This window comes from Rhincodon typus, chromosome 25 (genome assembly GCF_021869965.1).
Source record: "Rhincodon typus isolate 14 chromosome 25, sRhiTyp1.1, whole genome shotgun sequence".
Classification (NCBI taxonomy): domain Eukaryota; kingdom Metazoa; phylum Chordata; class Chondrichthyes; order Orectolobiformes; family Rhincodontidae; genus Rhincodon; species Rhincodon typus.
Genome location: NC_063356.1, coordinates 23,493,899 through 23,513,162, shown reverse-complemented (window position 1 = coordinate 23,513,162; position 19,264 = coordinate 23,493,899). Strand labels below are relative to the sequence as shown.

The 19,264-nt window shown below is 41.4% G+C and overlaps 1 protein-coding gene across 1 annotated transcript in view; it reads right to left on the bottom strand.

Moving 5' to 3' along the window:
• Positions 1–19,264, bottom strand: part of LOC109927189 (protein phosphatase 1 regulatory subunit 12B) — a 236,077-nt gene that overhangs the window by 79,022 nt on the left and 137,791 nt on the right. Inside the window, exon 13 of the mRNA XM_048611836.1 lies at positions 2,524–2,721. Within this exon, the coding sequence (XP_048467793.1) occupies positions 2,524–2,721 (198 nt within the window). The remainder of the gene's footprint in view (positions 1–2,523; positions 2,722–19,264) is intronic.

The window sequence follows — 19,264 nt, the reverse complement described above, 5'->3', positions numbered from 1 at the left end:
GGATATTATTAAATTGGAAAGGATGCAGAAAAGACTTACCAAGATGTTGTCAGGACTGGATGGCATGAGTTATAAGCAGAGGCTGGATAGGCAAGGACTTCTTTCACAGGAATGTAGGGGTTGAGATTTATAACAAACAGTCTTGGAGTCGTGAGGGTATACAGCATGGAGATGGGCCCTTCGGCCCAACTCGTCCATGCTGATCAGGTTTCCCAAACTGGTCCCATTTGCCTGCATTTAAACCTCTAAACCTTTCCAACCCATACACTTACCCAAATATCTTTTAAATGTTAATTTGCCCACCTCTATCATTTCCTCTGGCGGCTCGTTACATGGATACACCATCTCTGCGTGAATAAATTGCCTCTCAGGTCCCCCTTGAATCTTTCCGCTCTCACCTTAAACCTACGCCCTCTAGTTTTAGATTCCACTACCATCAGGAAAAGACCTTGGCTATTCGCCTTATCGATGACTCTCGTAATTATAAAAACCTCTATAAAGTCCCCACTCAGCCTCTGAAGCAATAGGGAAGGAAGTCCCACTTTATCCAGCCTCTCTTTGTAGCTTGAAGCCTCCAGTCTCTGCAACATTCTTGCACCCTTTCCAGGGTGATAACATCCTTCCTGCAGCAGAGTGGCCAGAATTGTACTCGTTGGTCTAAGGGTATGATTCTCGCTTGGGGTACAGTACAGCGGTGACATGTGAAAGGTCCCGGGTTCAATTCCCAGACGAGCCTAGGCTTCTTAGGGCGGCACGGTGGCTCAGTGGTTAGCACTGCTGCCTCACAGTGCCAGGGACCCGGGTTCGATTCCACCCTTGGGTGACTGTGCAAACTCCACACAGGCATTCTCCCCATGTCTGCATGGGTTTTCTCTGGGTGCTCCAGTTTCCTCCCACAGTCCAAAGATGTGCACGCTAGGTGGATTCGTCATGCTAAATTGCCCCTAGTGTTCAGGGATGTGTAGATTAGGTGGGTTCTAGGGAGATGGGTCTGGGTGGGATGCTCTGAGTGTTGGTGTGGACTTCTTGGACCAAACAGCCTGTTTCCACATTGTAGGGATTCTATGATCATATAGAATTTAGATAAGGTGAATAGCAAAGGTCTTTTCTCGAAGGTGGGGTAGTTCCAAACTAGGGACCATTTTTTAAAGGTGAGAGGAGAAAGATTTAAAAGGGACCTGAGGGACAACTTTTCTCACAGAGGGTGATTCAGATGTGGAATCAATTGCCAGAGGAAGTGGTAGATGCAAGTACAGTTACAACATTTAAAAGACATTTGGACAAGTATATGAATATGAATATGAAAGGTTTAGAGGGATATGGACCAAATGCAGGCAAGAGGGACTAATTTAGTTTGGGGAACTTGGCTGGCATGGACAAGTTAGTCCGAAAGGTCTGTTTCTGTGCTGTATGACTCTAACTTTATAACCTAAAGACTCAATAATGGATTGCATCATTTTCCTTCAAAATGGGGAGGAGTGAAATTATTGCACATAATTTCAGGAAAAGTCACTATTTGAAATGAATTAGCAACTGAGAAAATACACTACATAGTTAAATAGTGATGAATTATACAATCACATAGTACACAAATGAGACCTTTTCAATTGTACTTTCTTTTTGAGAAGATAAAAACTTGTTTTAAGAATGAACAATTCTTCGATGAAACATTGCAACTTTTCCTTCCTCTGAATATATCTATTCTCTGTACTCAAAATATCCCCTTAAATGGATGCCACTGCAGCTTTATTGAACATTCCCTTAATCAAATGTGCCAGTTCCCTTAAGGCAGTTTTGCTTTCATGCCCTCATAATTGCCCTTATTTAAGTTTAAAATATTCACACTGGATTCATTCCTCTCCCTCTCACATTGAAAGGGGTGTTCCCTATGAGATTAACTAATCCTCTCTCATTGTACAAAACCAGCATGAGTATATTCTGTTCTGTGGTCAGCTCCACTACGTTTTGTTCCAAGAAAACATTCTATGAACTCCTCTGCTTGGTTATTTTTGTCCATTTGTTTTTTTCCCGTCTATATGTAAATTAACTCCCCCCATGATTATCACCATACTTTTCTGACAAGCCCCCACTGTTTCATCCTTTATATTCCATCCTACAATGTAGTTACTCTACACAACTCCCACAAGTGAATTTTTGCCTGTAATTTCCTTCTCAACCTAAACCATATTCACTTCCTTGGTTCCTAAACTCAGGTCCTCCCGCTCTGTTGTGCCAGCATAAGTTATTTAACACAACCACTCCTCCATCTTTTCCTAGCTTCCTTTCCTTCCAAAAATCTTCTAAACTTCAATATTCAGATCCCAATCTCTGTAATGGCTATTAGATTATATTTAGTTATTTTGAGTTGCTTTTTCAGTTCATCAGTGGGCAAAAATTAATTTAGCTTTTATAGCAACTTCAAGCACTTTTAGCATCATGACTTTTAGCATTATGACTTTTTCGACTGTTTCAAATTCTTCATGTACTCCACAGTGTTAGAAACAGACAAACAATTCAACATACTTCTTCCTCTTGGTTTCTACTTGATATATGCTTGTACTCTTCTGTATCTTGTGTTGTTAAAGGCTTTTCTTTCTCATCTTGCTTCTCCACATCTTGCTTCTCCTTCTCGTCCTTCTCCTGTTGTTCCCGAGCTCGTCTCTCAGCTCGAGATCGACTGAATGTCTTTTCAGCTTCCTGCAGGTCTGTTAGTGTTACACCCTATTTTAACAAAGCAAATTATAGCATGTGCAATGTACACACAAAATTACAAATCATTCAAATTTGGTTTAAAAATCATGCATTAATGCAGTAAGACACTTCAGAATTTGGTTTCAAATCAATCGGAGTGCAATTCTCTTCTATTGTACTTTCCACCGCTATTGGTTGGCTGCAGTGACTTATTTTCTGAAAAGGTTTAGGCGAGCAGCTTTAATCTCATTTGGAAGGGCTACACAATGACTTCCATCTTGGTGAACATGGGAACCAGCGCAAAAAACTGCAACCAACCTGTAACCCACAGCTTTATATTTAAGCCCCAACAGCCTGTAAGGGATCAACATGATCTTTATTTCCAAGAAAGAACTAGTGTTCAGGGCTCAGAAATCTTTGAAACTCTCACGGCTGTGTTGAAATGATTACAGTAAATGACAATGCTGTAATTCACCAACTGTTACCTACTGGCAAAACCAGCTGCAGATATGTGATGGCCACTCTGTGGTGTGCTAAAGACACACTTTAGAATTCTGTATTGTCTAATTACTTGCTATAGATATTAAAAGAATGTTTAGTAAGCAATTAGTACTCCTGGACAAGAATATGAAGTGCTGTATACTGAAAACAGAATTTCTGAATTAAAGAGAATGAGGTGTTTAACATATGAGAGAAAGCTACATTTTCACTTGCTTTGCTGACATTCTTTAGATTCCTCATCTTTGATTAATAAAGATTGGATACATTGGGGTGTATGATTCTATAGCACTATTTGAAAAATTTTCCTGATGTTCCCACTACTGTCGAAGATAGACTACGGCATAACTTCTTATGGAATCTAGCTTGTATACCCTCAAGTTTGCTTTCATTTCAAAAGTGATGTTACGAACATCTAGCTCATGGTTCATGGGTTTCGGTATAATTCCTAAACACAAAATTTACTATGAAAATAGGAAAAAATGCAATTGGGACCTTCAAGTCTAGTGCACTTGGAAAAGTTAGGTTCACATTACTGCAAGAGGTTAACAGGAAGACAAGGTAATTAAAATGCTGGAATTCAGTATTAGTGGAACACCTAAAACAAAAATCAGATCAGAGCATTACCCAAATTTAAGAAAATTGAAATAGCAGAAACGTAGCTACTAAAATAGCAGGTGGCTTACTTAGCTGGATACTTAAGATCTACAAAACTTGAAGCAATGGCAGTCCAGAGGGAGTCAAAGCTGAAATAGGTTACAAGTATTCAGGAAACCCTGATTGTCAGGTTAAGGAGCCCAGGGTGAAGTACAATGTCATGCAAATTGGTGTTTTTTTTTTGTCTGGGTGTGTTTGCTGGGAGGTTTGGGGTGTACCTGAAGCTGGGAAAGTGCTGAAGTGTAGTGGCTTCAGGCAGCACAACTCCACTGAGAGTAGATTCCAGGCAGATAAGTCACTGAAAGATCCCTACAACTGAGAGGAAAGGCAAATCGAAGTAAAATGGTACTGAGCGAGAGAAAAAGAGCATCAAGTGAACCAAGTCAGGAAGGGGAAGGCTGAGCACCAGGACTCCTTTTTTCTACGAAGTGGGGTGTAAGAATAGTGTAGAAGGGGTTAGAAGAAGCAGGGAGGCTGACAGAGCTCTTAAGGAGTTCCAGGTTATTGGTTTGGAATTGGTGATGGAATTTTAATGTAGTTGCAAATTAGGACAGTGCAAAACCTGGAAGGGAACTGATAAGTGGCCTCGTGAGAAGGTGATTAATCCGTAGACAATTAATCCAAAACTCAGCTAATATTCTGGGAACCCAGGTTCAAATCCTGCTATGGTAAATGGTAGAATTTGAATTCAATAAATATCTGGCATATAAATATCTGGAATTAAGAGTTCAGTGATGACCATAAAACTACTGTTGATTGTTGGAAACACTCATCTGGTTCACTAATGTCCTTCAGAGAAGGAAAACTGCCATGCTTCCTGATCTAGCCTACACGTGACTCCAGGCTCACAGCAATGTGGGAGATTGTCAACTGCCCTCTGAAATGGTGTAGCAAGCCACTCAGCTGTGACAATTGCTATGAAGTCTCAAAAAAGAAATTAAACCAGACTGACCACCAGGCAGTGACACAGCACCGGAAATTACAATGGCAAAAACAGCTCTATCAACCCAGCAAACAAATCCGACAAATCCTTACTAACATCTTGGGGTTTGTCAAAATCGGGATGCTGCCTTACAGACTAGTCAAGCAATAGCCTGACATGGTCATATTTACACTCGTGGAATCATACCTAACAGACAATATTCCAGATATTGCCATCACCACCCCTGGATATGTCCAGTTCCGTTGGCAGGGAAGACCCAGCAGATGGCAGCATAGTGATAAACAGAGGATCAAAGTTGAGGACTTATGATCCTCAAACACCATGAAATCTGATGGTATTAGGTCAAACATGGGCAAGGAAACCTTCTGCTGATTACCATGTGTTATCCACCCTCAGCTGATGAATCAGTTGCTGATTCATTGATGCTGAATAACACTCAGTGGATGGAAAGGGTGCAGAATGGACTGTGAACAGGAGATTTTAATGTCTAATGACCAAGCTGGTCAAGTCCTAAAGGATACTGTGGCTAGACTGTGACAGGTGGTGAAGGAACCAAGAGGGGAAAAACATACTTGACTTCATCCTTCCCAATCTGCCTGCTGCAGATTCATCTGTCTGTGACAGTATTAGTAAGAGTGACCACCTCAGTCCTTGTGGAGAGTCCCACATTCACAAAAACAACACCTTACATCAGGTCATGAATCACGAGCACCATGCTAAATGGGACAGACTTTGAACAGATCTAGGAATGCAGGACTGCACATTCATGAGGCAGTGTGGGCAATCAGCAGCAGCAGAATCATACTCCACTACAATCTGTAACCTCATGGCCTGGCATATCCCTAGCTCAACCATTACGCCATGGGTTCAGTGAAGAGAGTGCAGGAGAACATGCCAGGAGTAGCACCAACCATACATAACGAGGTGTAAACCTGGTGAAGCTACAAAATAGGACTACATGCACTCCAACAGCATAAGCAGCAAGTAATAGACAGAGCTATGTGATACCATAATCAATAGAACAGATCTAAGCTCTACAGTCCTGCTGCATCCTATAATGATTAGTGGTGGATATAATTAAACAACTCATTGGAGGAAGCACCTCCACTAATATCTTCATCCTCAGTGATGGGAGAGCACAGCACATCAGCGCAAAAGATAATGCTAAAGAATTCGCAACAATCTTCAGCCAGAAGTGCAAAGTGGATGATCCATCTCGGTCTCTTCCAAAGGATCCCAGCATCTCAGGTGCCAAACGTCAGCCAACTTGATTCAGTCCATGTGAAATTAAGAAACCGTTGAAGGCACTGGATTCTGCAATGGCTAGGGCATTCTGGCATTAGTACTGATGACTTGTGCTTCCAAACTTGCTGCTCCCATAGACAAGTTGTTCCAGTACAGCTACAACACTGACAACTATCTAACAATACGGAAAATTCTCCAGGTACGTCCCACACACAAAGCAGAACAATCCACCATGTCAAATTACCACCTCATCGGTCTGCTCTTAATCATCAGGAAAGTGATGGAAAGCATCATCAACAGCATTATCAAGCAGCACTTGCTCACTGACACCCAGTTTGGGTTCCGCCACTGCTGCTCAGCTCCTGACCTCATTAACTTGGTTCAAACATGAAAAAAAAGCTCAATTCCAGAGGTGGGGTGAAAGCAACAGCCCTTAACGTTAAGGCCACATTTGGCCAAATGTGGCATCCAGGATTCATGATAAAACCGGAGTCAACGGGAATCAGAAGGAAAATGCTCGAATGGATGGAGTCATACTTGGCACATAGGAAGATAGTTATGGTTGCTGGAGGTCAGTCATCCCAGCTCCAAGACATCTCTGCAGGAGTTCCTCAGCACAGCACAGCGTCTGAGGCCCAGCCTTTTTCAGCTGCTTTGTCAATGGTATTTTCCATCTTAAGATCAGATGTGGGAATGTTGCACAATGTTCAACATCATTCATGATTTCTCAGATATTGAAGTATTCCATGTCTAAATGCAATAACTCCTGGACAATACTGGGGCTTGCTGACAAGTGGCTCAAGTAACATTCACACCACATAAATACCAGGCAATGACCATCTCCAATAACAGACAATCTAGCCATCGCCTGTCAACATTCAATGGTATCGCTGTCACTAAATTCCCCACTAACATCCTGGGGGTTACCACTGACCAGAAACTGAACTGGACCTGCCATACAAATAAAATGGCCACAACAGCAGGTCAGAAGACAGGAATACTGCAGCCAGTAACTCGCCTCCTAACTCTCCAAAGCCTGTCACCTATTCGGCACTAGTTAGGAATGTGATGGAATACTTCTCACTTGCCTGGATGAGTGCAGCTCCAACAACACTCAAAAAGCTTGATACCATCCAGGACAAAGCAGCCCACTTACCTGGCACTACATCCACAAACAAACATTCAGTCACTTTACCACCATTGCTCAGTAGCAGAAGCGTGTGTCATTTACAAGATGCATGCGGAAATTCACCAAGGCTCCATTAGATAGCACTTTCCAACCCATGCCCACTTCCATGTTGAGGGCAAGGGCAATATTACATGGGAAAACCATAACTTGCAAGTACCCCTCCATGCCACTCACAATCCTGACTTGGAAATACATTGCTGCTCTTTCAGTGTCATTGGGTCAAAATGCTAGAATTCCTTTCCCAATTGTCTACCTATAGTACTTGTACAGCAGTGGCTCAGGAAGGTAACACATGACTGGCTTCTCAAGGGCTACTAGAGATGGGCAACAGATGCTGATCCAGCCAGTAATACCCACATTGCATGAGTGAATAAACAAAAATGTAGTCGTGTCAGCAGCCCTCAATCTTCTAGGTTTGAAATGTGTGATCAATGTAACCTTGGCCACTCACTACTGTGCAGTTTCAAGATGGTACACATACTAATGTCACTGTATTCTGTTGGTGAAAGAAGTAAAGGTTTAACTATGAAGTAGGCTATTTTGTTCTGTGCAGGACCGAATTGCGTACTCATTCAGACAAGTGAAACATTACACACTTCACGCCTTGTAGATGCCTTTGAGGGGTCAGAAGACAAGAAACCTGTTGCACAATTCCCAGTTTCTTCCCTACTTCTTTTAGCCACAGGATTCTTGCACTCCGAGTGTGTCCAACATGCTTATGTGATGTGTATAGTAGGTGGGTGCAGAGACTAAGAATACTTTCTCAGTTTGCTTCTCTTTTCCCAGCTGGAACAGCTGGCTAGGAACCAAGTGAGAAAGAAAACCAAAGATCCAAGTCTTTTCCCCTCTCTTGTTTGGAGTAGTCACTCCTTGTCACTTCTACGCTATTACTGTCATGGTCTTGCTGCGTAAAGCTATGGACTGCTTTAGTCTGAGGAGTTTCAAATATATTATTGTATTTCCAAGAGTTGCAAACCCCAGAAAATAAAATTTCCAAATGCATCACTGGAAATTAACACTTGTGACATTCAGATTTTGTGTGTAACTCAACAAACAGAAATTGATCTGATTAAGAAGAAAACATGCCCCAGGTGTACACTCAAAATAGCTTCTTGCTTACCATTCTAAAGGTTTGGAGACTGCAGCTCAATTAACATAAATAAAAAAAAACTGCAGAATCAAATAACCTCAAAATACCAGTAAAAATCTGGCATTCCATAATAGACTTTAGAACATAAAAACTAGGAGTATAGACAAATTCTGTCTCTTGAGCCTGCTCTGCCATTTGTTACTATCATTGCTGATCTCATCTCAGTCTCAACTCCACTTTCCTGCCCACTCTTACTTTAACCCATTACTAATTAAAAATCTGTTTCTCTCTTCCTTGAAATTACTCAATGTCCCAGCATCTACTGACTCTGGGATACTGAAATCCACAAATTCACGACCCTTTAAAAGAAGTAATTTCTCCTCATCTCGGTTTCAAATCTGCTACCCCTTACCCTAAAACTATGACCTCTCATTCTAGATTGCCCCACGAGGAAATATCTCTGCTACATCTAATTTGACAATCCCCTTTAATGTCTCATGCAGCTGAAATTAGATCTCTCTTCTTCTGAACTTCCTTTAGCGATAAATCCATTTGTCTTCTCTATTACCTGTTATACCTGCAGATTAATTCTCCGAGATTAATGCACAAGGACTCCCAAGATCCCTCCAACTTCGGAGTGCTTCAATACAATCTCCATTTAGATACTAATTCTATTCCTCCGACCAAAACGGATAACCTCACACTTATCCACGCGAAATGGCATCTGCCAAGTTTTTGTCCATTCAACTAACCTATCGATATCCATTTGCAAACTTCTTATTTCTTTATTGAAACTTACTTTCTACACCCACATCTAAATCATCAACATAGACTGTAAATAGTTGGGGCCCCAAGAACCTGTGGCAGCCCACTCGCTACGTCCTGTCAACCAGAAAAAGATCCATTTATCCAGACTCCCTATTTTCTGTTGGTTAGCCAATCCTCTATCCAAGTTAATAAATTATCGAAAGCCCCCTGTTAGCTTACTTTGTGTATTAATGTTTTGTGCGACATTTTATAAAATGTCTTCTGGAAGTTTAATCTACAGAATCACCATAATCCATATTGCTTGTTACAGCTTCAAAGAACAAATCGGTCAAACATGACATACCCTTCATAAAACCATGCTGACTCTGATGGATTGTAATTTGACTTTCCAAATATCTGGCTATTACTTCCATAGTAATGGATTCCAACAATTTCCCAATGACACATTAAATTAAATGGACTGTAGTTTCCTACTTTGTCTCCCTCCTTTTTTGAATGAGGATGTTAGTTTTCAAATCCACTGGAATCTTCACTAGATCCAGGGAGTTTTGGAATATTATAAGTAATTAATCACTACCTGCACTATCGCTTTCTTTAAGACCCTACGTTCTAGAGTCATCAGGCCCTGGGGACCCTTCTGCCTTCAATCCCAAGTCTTTGTTCCCTAGTGCTGACAACTGTTCTAAGTTCCTCCCCTCCTATTACCTCTGCATTAGTTGTTATTATTGGGATGGTATTCGTGTTCTTCACTGTGAAAACTGGTGCAAAATATTGATTAAGTGACTCCACCCTTTGAATTCATCATTGTTAATCCTCCAAGAGACCAACATTCACCATAACTACTCTCTTTCCTTTTATATACTTATAGAACATTTTGCTTTTTTGATATTTTACATTAATTTTCTTCCATAATTTCTCTTTGCTCTTTTTATGATGTTTTTTAAGAAACTCTTTATTACTCTAAGTTTCCTAATCTTCAAGCCTGCACTTGCCTTTGCAATACATTATGCTTTAGTTTTTGTCTTTTACCACGCACCCCCCCACCCCCCCAAAAACAAACAGTCTTTCTTCCTTTCTGCAATATATTTCAGTTGGGAGCCTTTAAATATCCACCACTGCTCATCAACTGTCCTAGTTTTTTTTAGTCTTCCTGCCCAGTCCACCAGGGCCAATCACCATCTGTCTTCATGCCTACGCAATTACCGTTGTTTAAAACCAGTTCAGTAGGGTGTGACTCAAAATGTTCAACCTCAAACTGAATTTGAAATTCCAACATACTGTAATCATTCTTCCCCAGAGGATATTTTACGGTATGACCATTAATTAATCCCACCTCAATACACAATACCAAACACAGAATATCTTGCGAAAATTAAACAACGAACAATGGATGCTGGAAATTTGAAACACAAACAAATATTGCTGGAGAAACTCAGCAGGTCTGGCACCCATTCTGGCGAGAATGCAAGAGTTAACCTTTCACGTCCAGAAGCCCTTCTTAAAAACTCAGAAATGTTCTGAAGAAAGTTCACGGGACTGAAACATTAACTCTACTTTCTCTTCATACATACCGTCCGATCTGCTGAGTTTCTCCAGCAATTTGTGTTCCTGTTCCAGAATAGTCTGCTCCCTGGTTTCCCAACATATTATATACAGATTGTGGCAAGGTCTACATGTGGATGGCTCTGGAAAGAGTTTTATTTTATCTGGAGTTTGAAAGCTAAGTGTTGGATTATTTGAGAAGAAGTCGTTTTTGCGTTTGTTCAGCTAAATGTTTGATTTCTTTTTAATATTTATATGTTAATTTTTTTCTATGTTTTGCTTGCTTAATATTAAAGTCTGTGGGTATTGGGAGGTAATTTATTTTTATACATATTAGGTGCTATTGAGGGCTTCTTTTTAGGCTTAGAGTCTCTTGTATGGCCTCAATGACACTGAGTGCTATGACGAGTAGATTTAGAGAAGTCATTACACAGCAGGATCACTCAGATAGATAGATGACTTCAGGAAAGGTAAAAAGGTAGTTCAGAAGTCTCCTATGGCTATTCCTCTCTCAAACAGGTATTCTGTTTTGGGTACTGTTGAAAGAGATAGTCTTTCAGAGGAAATAAGCACCAGGAATGAATCTTATGTTAAAAGGGGTTTGGCAAAATTTGAAAGAATAATTGTTACAGGAGACTCTCGTGTCAGGGGCACAGACAGAAGACTGTGTGGCAGCAGACGTGGATCTAGCATAGTATGTTGCTTTCCCGGTGCCAGGGTTAAGCATGTCTCAAAATGTTTGAAGCATATTGTCAAAGGGGAGAATGAGAAACCAGAAGTTGTTGTACACATTGGTAAGAATGACATAGCCAAAGAAAGGGTAAAGGCTTTGCAGTGTGAATATAAGAGGTTAGGTAGAAAGTTAAAAAACAGAACATTACAAGTAGTATTCCAGGTCCGAGTTCTAATGAAGAAAGGAATAAAAGGATAGGGGAGATAAACCAATGGCTGAAGAGATAGTGCAACGTGCAGAGATTCAGTTTCTTGAATCATTGGGGTCTCTCCTGGCACAGAAAAGACCTGTTCAGAAAGGGTGGGTTTCATCTGAATTGGAAAGAGACCAATACCCTGGCAGGGAGATTTGCTAGTTCCAATTCAGGAGCATGTAAACTCCTAGAGACGGGGATGGGGCCTTCCTAAGAAACAGTGAAAATAGAAAGAAAGATAAGGATGGTTCTGAAATTAGAAAAGACAGACAAAATCAAGTCAGAGAACCAAGTAACTCTGAAGAATTAAACAGCATTTATTTCAATGCAAGAGGTCTTACAGGTAAGGCTGATGAACTCAAGGTATTTATAGAACATGGGACTGGAACCTCATGGCTATTACAGAAACTTGACTGATGGAATGGCAGCTCAATAATTTTGGGTTTTAGGTGTTATCAGAAGGATAGGAAGAGAGGCAAGACAGGAGGGGGAGTGACATTTTTGATTAAAGAAAACATTACTACTTTAATTCGAGAAAATATTTCTGAGGGATCATTTAGTGAAAATATTGAGTTCAAATTAGAAATAAGAAAGGGATAAATATCTTGATGGTATTGTACTAGTGCCCCCCCAATAGTCAGAGGAAAATTGAGAAACAAATATGTAGAGAGTTCTCAAATACATGTTAAGAATAATAAGGCTGTAATGATAGGGGATTTTAATTTTCCAAACATTCTGGTCAAGATGGTGGTGGGGTAGGACGCCCCAACTGGAGCTCCTCTGCTCATTCTGCTTATTTCCTGTTTTCTTCTTTTTTTCTCCCCCAACTTTTTCTCCTGTTCTCTCATGAGGTACAGCGGACTGGAGGCCCTGAGCGGAGCGAGGACGGCCAGCCGGCTGGAGGCTCGGAGCAGAGCAGAACGGTTGTTGGACTGGGGACCGATGCGAGTGGTCAGGAGCTTGCAAGCCCGGGTACACAACATGTGGAAGCCCCCCCCCGTACAGATCCACTGAAAGACTTAAAATGATAAGCATTACACTTTATTCGCATTTTTCTAACTTATACTATGAACAAGTGTAAGTAATGTAAGTTTTTTTCCTTTCTTTTTCCCTTTATTTCTGTATTTTGTATCTAAGATCTGTACCTAAATACTTTGTACCTAAGATGGCGCCATATGGGGTGACATTGCAAACTTTTCACTGTACTCCTGTACTTCTGTGCTGATAAAGGATATTCTAATTCTAATTGACTGGGACTGTCACAGTGTTGAAGGTTTGGATGATGAAATTTGTTAAATGTGTCCAAGGAAAGTTTCTTTAATCAATATGTAAATGTTTCTACCAGAAAAGGAGCAAAACATTCTTTTGTGAAGTAAGTCAGAGCAAATGCCTGAAGCGTTAGTAGGGGAACATTTTGGGACTAGTGATCATAATACTATTAGCTTTAAAATAGTTATGGAAAAGAATAAGTCTTCCATAAAAGTCAAAGTTCTTAACTGGAGTAATGCAAAATTTAAGAGTATGAAACAAGAACTTTCAAAAGTTGATTGGAGTAGACTGTTCTCAAGTAAAGGATTACTGACAAATGGGAGACCTTCAAAAGTGTGATAACAGAGTTCAGAGGAATTATGTTCCTGCAACAGTGAAAGGCAAGGCTGGTAAGATTAGGGAATAATGGATGAATAAAGATATTGAGGTTCTAGTCAAGAATAAAAAAAAAATCATATATTAGATATGGACAACTGGGATCAACTGAATCTCAAAGTGTGTAAAGAGTGTAGGGGCATTATTAAGAAGGAAATCAGGAAGGTAAAGAGGATAGCCATGGCACATCAGGTCAAAGATAATCCAAAAAGATTTTACAAATAAATTAAGAGCAAGACAGCAAATAGAGATGGAGTAGGACCTCTTAAAGATCAATGAGGTCATCTTTGTCTTAAATCTTAAGAGATGGGAGGGATATTAAATTAATATTTTGCGTCAGTTTTTACTATGAGAAAGAAATGGAGGCTAGAGAACTCACGGAAATAAATATTGAGGTTTTGAAAAAGTTCACATTACAGAAGAGGAAATGCTGGGGACCTAAGAAAAACATAAAGGTAGATAAATCTCCAGGACCTGATCAAGTGTATCCCAGGACATTGTGGGAAATTAAGGAGGAAATTGTAGGGCCTCTAGCAGAAATATCTGTATCATCTATAAACAGGTGAAATACCGGAGGACAGGAGGGTGGCTAATGTTGTGCCATTGTTTAAGAAAGGATGTAAGGAGAAGCCTGGAAACCATAGGCCTGACAGTCTGACATTGGTAGGTTGATTGGAGTAGACTGTTCTCAAGTAAAGGATTACTGACAAATGGGAGACCTTCAAAAGTGTGATAACAGAGTTGAGAGGAATTATGTTCAACCATTGGTGGGTAGGTTGTTGGAGGCGATTCTGAAAGATAGGATTTACATGCACTCGGAGAAGCAAGGATTGATTAGGGATAAATCAGCATGGTTTTATGAGAGGAAAATCGTGTCTCACAAACTTGACTGAGTTTTTTTTAAACAAAGTAACCAAAACGACTGATGAAGGCAGAACGGTGGACATTGTTTACTTGGACTTTAGTAAAGCCTTTGACAAGGTTCCACATGATAAACTGATTAGTAAAGTTAGATGACATCAGATTCAAAATGTGCTTGCCAATTAGATGCATAATTGGCTTTATGATAGAAGACAGAGTGGTGATGGAAGGTTGCTTTTTGGATTGGAAGCTTGGGAACAGCAGTGTTCCACACGGATTGGTACTGGGTCCACTTTTGTTTGTCATTAATATAAATGACTTAGATGAGAATATAGTTATTAAGTTTGCAGGTGACACAAAATTGGCGGTATAAGTGGGCAATGCAGAGGTTATCTAAGATTACAAAAAAAATCTTGATCAATTGGGTCAATGGTTGAGGAGTGGCAGATGAAGTTTAATTTGGATAAATGCGAAGTATTGCATTTTGGTAATGCAAACAGGAACAGGACTTGTACAAATTCATGGCAGGGCTCTGGATGGTGCTGCAGAACAGAGACTTACGGGTTCAGGTACATAATTCTTTGAAATTTGAGTCACAGGTAGACAGGGTGTTTAAGAAGTTGTTTAGCGTGTTTGCCTTCATTGCTCAGATCTCGGAGTATCAGAGTTGGGACATCATATTGAGGTTGTACACCACGTTGGTGAGGCCTCTTCTGGAGTACTGTGTGCAGTTCTGGTTATCCTATTATAGGAAGGATATTATTAAACTGGACAGGGTTCAGAAAAGACTTCCCAGGATGTTGGTGGTAATGGAGGTGTTGAGATATAAGAACATAAGAACTAGGAGCATGAGTAGGCCATCTGGCCCCTCGAGCCTGCCCCACAATTTAATAAGATCATGGCTGATCTTTTTGAGACTCAGCTCCACTTACCCGCACACTCACCATAACCCTTAATTCCTTTACTGTTCAAAAAGTTATCTAGCCTTGCCTTAAAAACATTCAGTGAGGTAGCTTCAACCGCTTCACTGGGCAAGGAATTCCACAGATTCACAACCCTTTGGGTGAAGAAGTTCCTCCTAACCTCAGTCCTACATCTGCTTCTCTTTATTTTGAGGCGATGCCCTCTAGTCCTAGTTTCACCTGCTAGCGGAAACAACCTCCCCGCATCCACCTTATCTATTCCCTTCATAATCTTATATGTTTCTATAAGATCTCCCCTCATTCTTCTGCATTCCAATGAGTATAATCCCAGTCTACTCAGTCTCTCCTCACAATCCAAACCTCTCAACTCTGGAATCAACCAAGTGAATCTCCTCTGCACCCCTAGTGCTAGTATATCTCTTCTCAAGTAAGGAGACCAAAACTGCACACAGTACTCCAGGTGTGGCCTCACCAGGACCCTACACAGCTGCAGCATAGCCTCCCTGTTTTTAAACTCCATCCCTCTAGCAATGGTAGACGAAATTCCATTTGCCTTTTTAATTACCTGCTGCACCTGCAATCCTACTTTTAGCGATTTCATGCATGAGGACACCCAAGTCTCTCTGCACAGCAGCGTGCTGCAATTTTTTACCATTTAAAACATAGTCCATTTTGCTGTTATTCCTACCAAAATGGATGACCTCACACTTATCGACATTGTACTCCATCTGCCAGACCTTTACCCACTCACTTAAGACTATCTATATCCCTCTGCAGACTTTCAGTATCTTCTGCACACTTTGCTCTACCACTCACCTTAGTGTCATCTGCAAATTTTGACACACCACACTTAGTCCCCAACTCCAAATCATCGATGTAAATTGTAAACAATTGCGGTCCCAACACTGATCCCTGAGGCACACCACTACCCACTGACCGCCAACCAGAAAAACACCCATTTAACCCTACTCTTTGCTTTCTACTGGTCAACCAATCGTCTATCCATGCCAATACATTACCTGTAATACCGTGCAACTTTATCTTATGTAGCAGCCTTTGGTGAGGCATCTTGTCAAATGCCTTCTGGAAATCCAGATACACCACATCCACAGGTTCCCCATTGTCCACCATGCAAGTAATGGCCTCAAAGAATTCCACCAAATTAGTTAAACATGACCTACCCTTCATGAACCCATGCTGGGTATTCCCAATGGGACAATTTAAATCCAGATGTCTTGCTATTTCTTCCTTAATGATAGATTCAAGCATTTTCCCCACTACCAAAGTTAAGCCAACTGGCCTATAGTTACCTGCTTTTTGTCTGCTTCCTTTTTTAAACAGTGGCGTCACACTGGCTGTTTTCCAATCTGCGGGAACCACCCCAGAGTCCAGTGAATTTTGGTAAATAATTACTAGTGCATTTGCTGTTTCCTCCATCACCTCTTTTAGTACCCTGGGATGCATTTCATCAGGGCCAGGAGACTTGTCTACCTTTAGCCCCATTAGCTTGCCCAGCACTGCCTCCTTAGCGATGATGATAGTTTCTAGGTCCTCACCTGCTATAACCTTCTTACCATTAGTTTTCGGCATGTTATTTGTGTCTTCCACAGTGAAGACCGACACGAAATAACTGTTTAATGTCTCGGCTATTTCCTCATTCCCAGTTATTAAATTGGCCTTCTCATCCTCTAAAGGACCAATGTTTACCTTCGTCACTCTTTTACAATTTACATATTTATAGAAACTTTTGCTGCCTGCTTTATATTCTGAGCTAGTTTACTCTCATAATCTAGCTTACTTTTCTTTTTAACTTTTTTTGTGGCTTTCAGTTGGCCTTTAAAGATTTCCCAGTCTACTAGTTTCCCACTACTCTTGGCGTTTTTGTATGTGTTTTTTTTCAATCTGATACTCTCCTTTATTTCCTTAGACATCCTTGGCTGGCTCTCTCTTTTCCTACAGTTCTTCCTTATCACTGGAATATACTTCTGCTGAGCACCGTGAAAAATCGTTTTGAAAGTCCTCCACTGTTCCTCAATTGACCCACCATAAAGTTTTTGCTCCCATTCTACCTTAGCTAACTCCTCCCTCATTCCTTCATAGTCTCCTTTGTTTAAGCACAGGACATAGGTACTGGATTTAACGTTCTTACACTCCATCTGTATTTTAAATTCGACCATACTGTGATCGCTCCTTCCGAGAGGATCCCTAACTGTGAGATCATTAATTATTCTTGTCTCATTACACAGGACTAGATCCAGGATAGCTTGCTCCCTCGTAGGTTCTATTACATATCGCTCAAGGAAATTATCATGGATGCATTCTATGAACCCCTTCTCAAGGCTGCCATGACCGACCTGGTTTGACCAATCGATATGTAGATTAAAATCCCCCATGATAATTGCTGTACCATTTTTACAGAAATTAGCTATTTCTATGTTTATTGCCCGCCCCACCACAATGTCATTATTTGGTGGCCTATAGACCACACCTATCAGTGACTTCTTCTCCCTGCTATTCCTAATTTCCACCCAAATGGATTCAACGTTTTGTTCAGTAGAACCTATATCATCTCTCACTACCGCCCTGATAGCATCCTTAAGAATCAGAGCAACACCACCTCCCTTACGTTCCTGTCTGTCCTTCCGAACAGTTTGATACCCCTGGATATTAAACTCCCAGTCATGACCATCCTGTAACCATGTCTCTGTAATGGCCACTAAATCATACCCATTTGCCATGATTTGCACTGTCAACTCATCCATCTTGTTTCGAATGCTCCGAGCATTCAGGTAAAGTGCCCTTATACCAGTTTTTGCACGTTCTTTGTGGGTCCTATTACCTCCATTACTAACAGCTTGAGTTCTCCTTCCTTTTAACTTTTTTCCTAATTTTCAATGGAGTTGAAGCTTCCTCGTCACCTGCTAACCTGCTGCTTTGCCTTACATCAATTGTTATTGTCCCTTCCCCCCTACTTACTAGTTTAAAGTCCTATTAACCACCCTATTTACCCTTTTCGCCAGAACACTGGATCTGGCCCTGTTCAGGTGGAGTCAGGCGGTATAGATCCCTCCTGTCCCAGAAGTGATGCCAGTGCCCCATGAAAAGGAAACCCTCTTTCCCACACCACTCTTTTAGCCACGTGTTTACTTCCCTGATTCTCACCTCTCTATACCAATTTGCACGTGTCTCGGGCAGCAATCCAGAGATTATGACCCTTGAAGACCTGTTTTTCAGTTTTGTTCCTAGCTTATCATAATCCCGAAACAGGTCTTTTTTCCTAGTCCTGCCTATGTTGTTGGTACCTACGTGGACCACAACAACTGGATCCTCCCCTCCCTCTCTAGTATCCTCTCAAGCCGGTCAGAGATGTCTCGCACCCTGGCTCCGGGCAGGCAACATACCACGCGGGATTCTCTATCCTGCTCGCAAAGGATACTGTCTATCCCCCTGATGATGGAATCCCCTACAACTACAATCTGTCTTTTTGCTCCCCCCTCTTGAATGGCCTCCTGGACCATGGTGCCATGGTCAGTTGACTCATCCTTCCTGCAGCCCTGTTCCTCATCCATGCAGGGAGCAAGTGCCTCATACCTGTGGGACAATGTCAAGGGCTGCGGTTCCTGTGTTCCTATCTGCAGGGTCCCTCTACCTGCCTCACTCGTAGTCACACACTGTTGTCCTTGCCCACCGATCGAATTAACATTAGTTAATCTACCAGGTGTGACTGCCTTATGGAACACAGCATCCAGGTATTTCTCCCCCTCCCGGATGTGCCGCAGTGTTTGGAGTTCGGATTCCAGCTCATCAATTTTGAGCCGGAGCTCCTCAAGCAGCCAACACTTGCTGCAGATGTGGTCACTGCCGTTCTCAATGGGATCAGCTAGCTCCCACGTCATACAGCTACAACACATCAGCTGGCCTGCCATCTCCACTTAGTTAATTATTTAAAATTAAATAATTTTTTTTAGTTTCGCAGTGTTCTCTGCACCAGTAAGTTTACTCCGTTATATACTCAAACAGACTCCGGCTTTGCCTTCCAACCCGCTCCCAGAGGATTTGGTGTCTAGGTGACCACCCCGAAAGATAACAAAGAAATGAGAAAAAAAAAATGCAAATAGCTTACCTGCTCACCACACTTAGTCTTTATTATTAGGTTAGAGGAGGTGGAAGGGTGGGAGACACTACGTGTGTAGTGTCTCGGGTATTAGTTAACTCCCAAATTTATTGGGTGGAAGCCTACCTTCCCAGGCTGCCCTCGCGCTTTCTCCCGGACTCCCACTGCTGAAA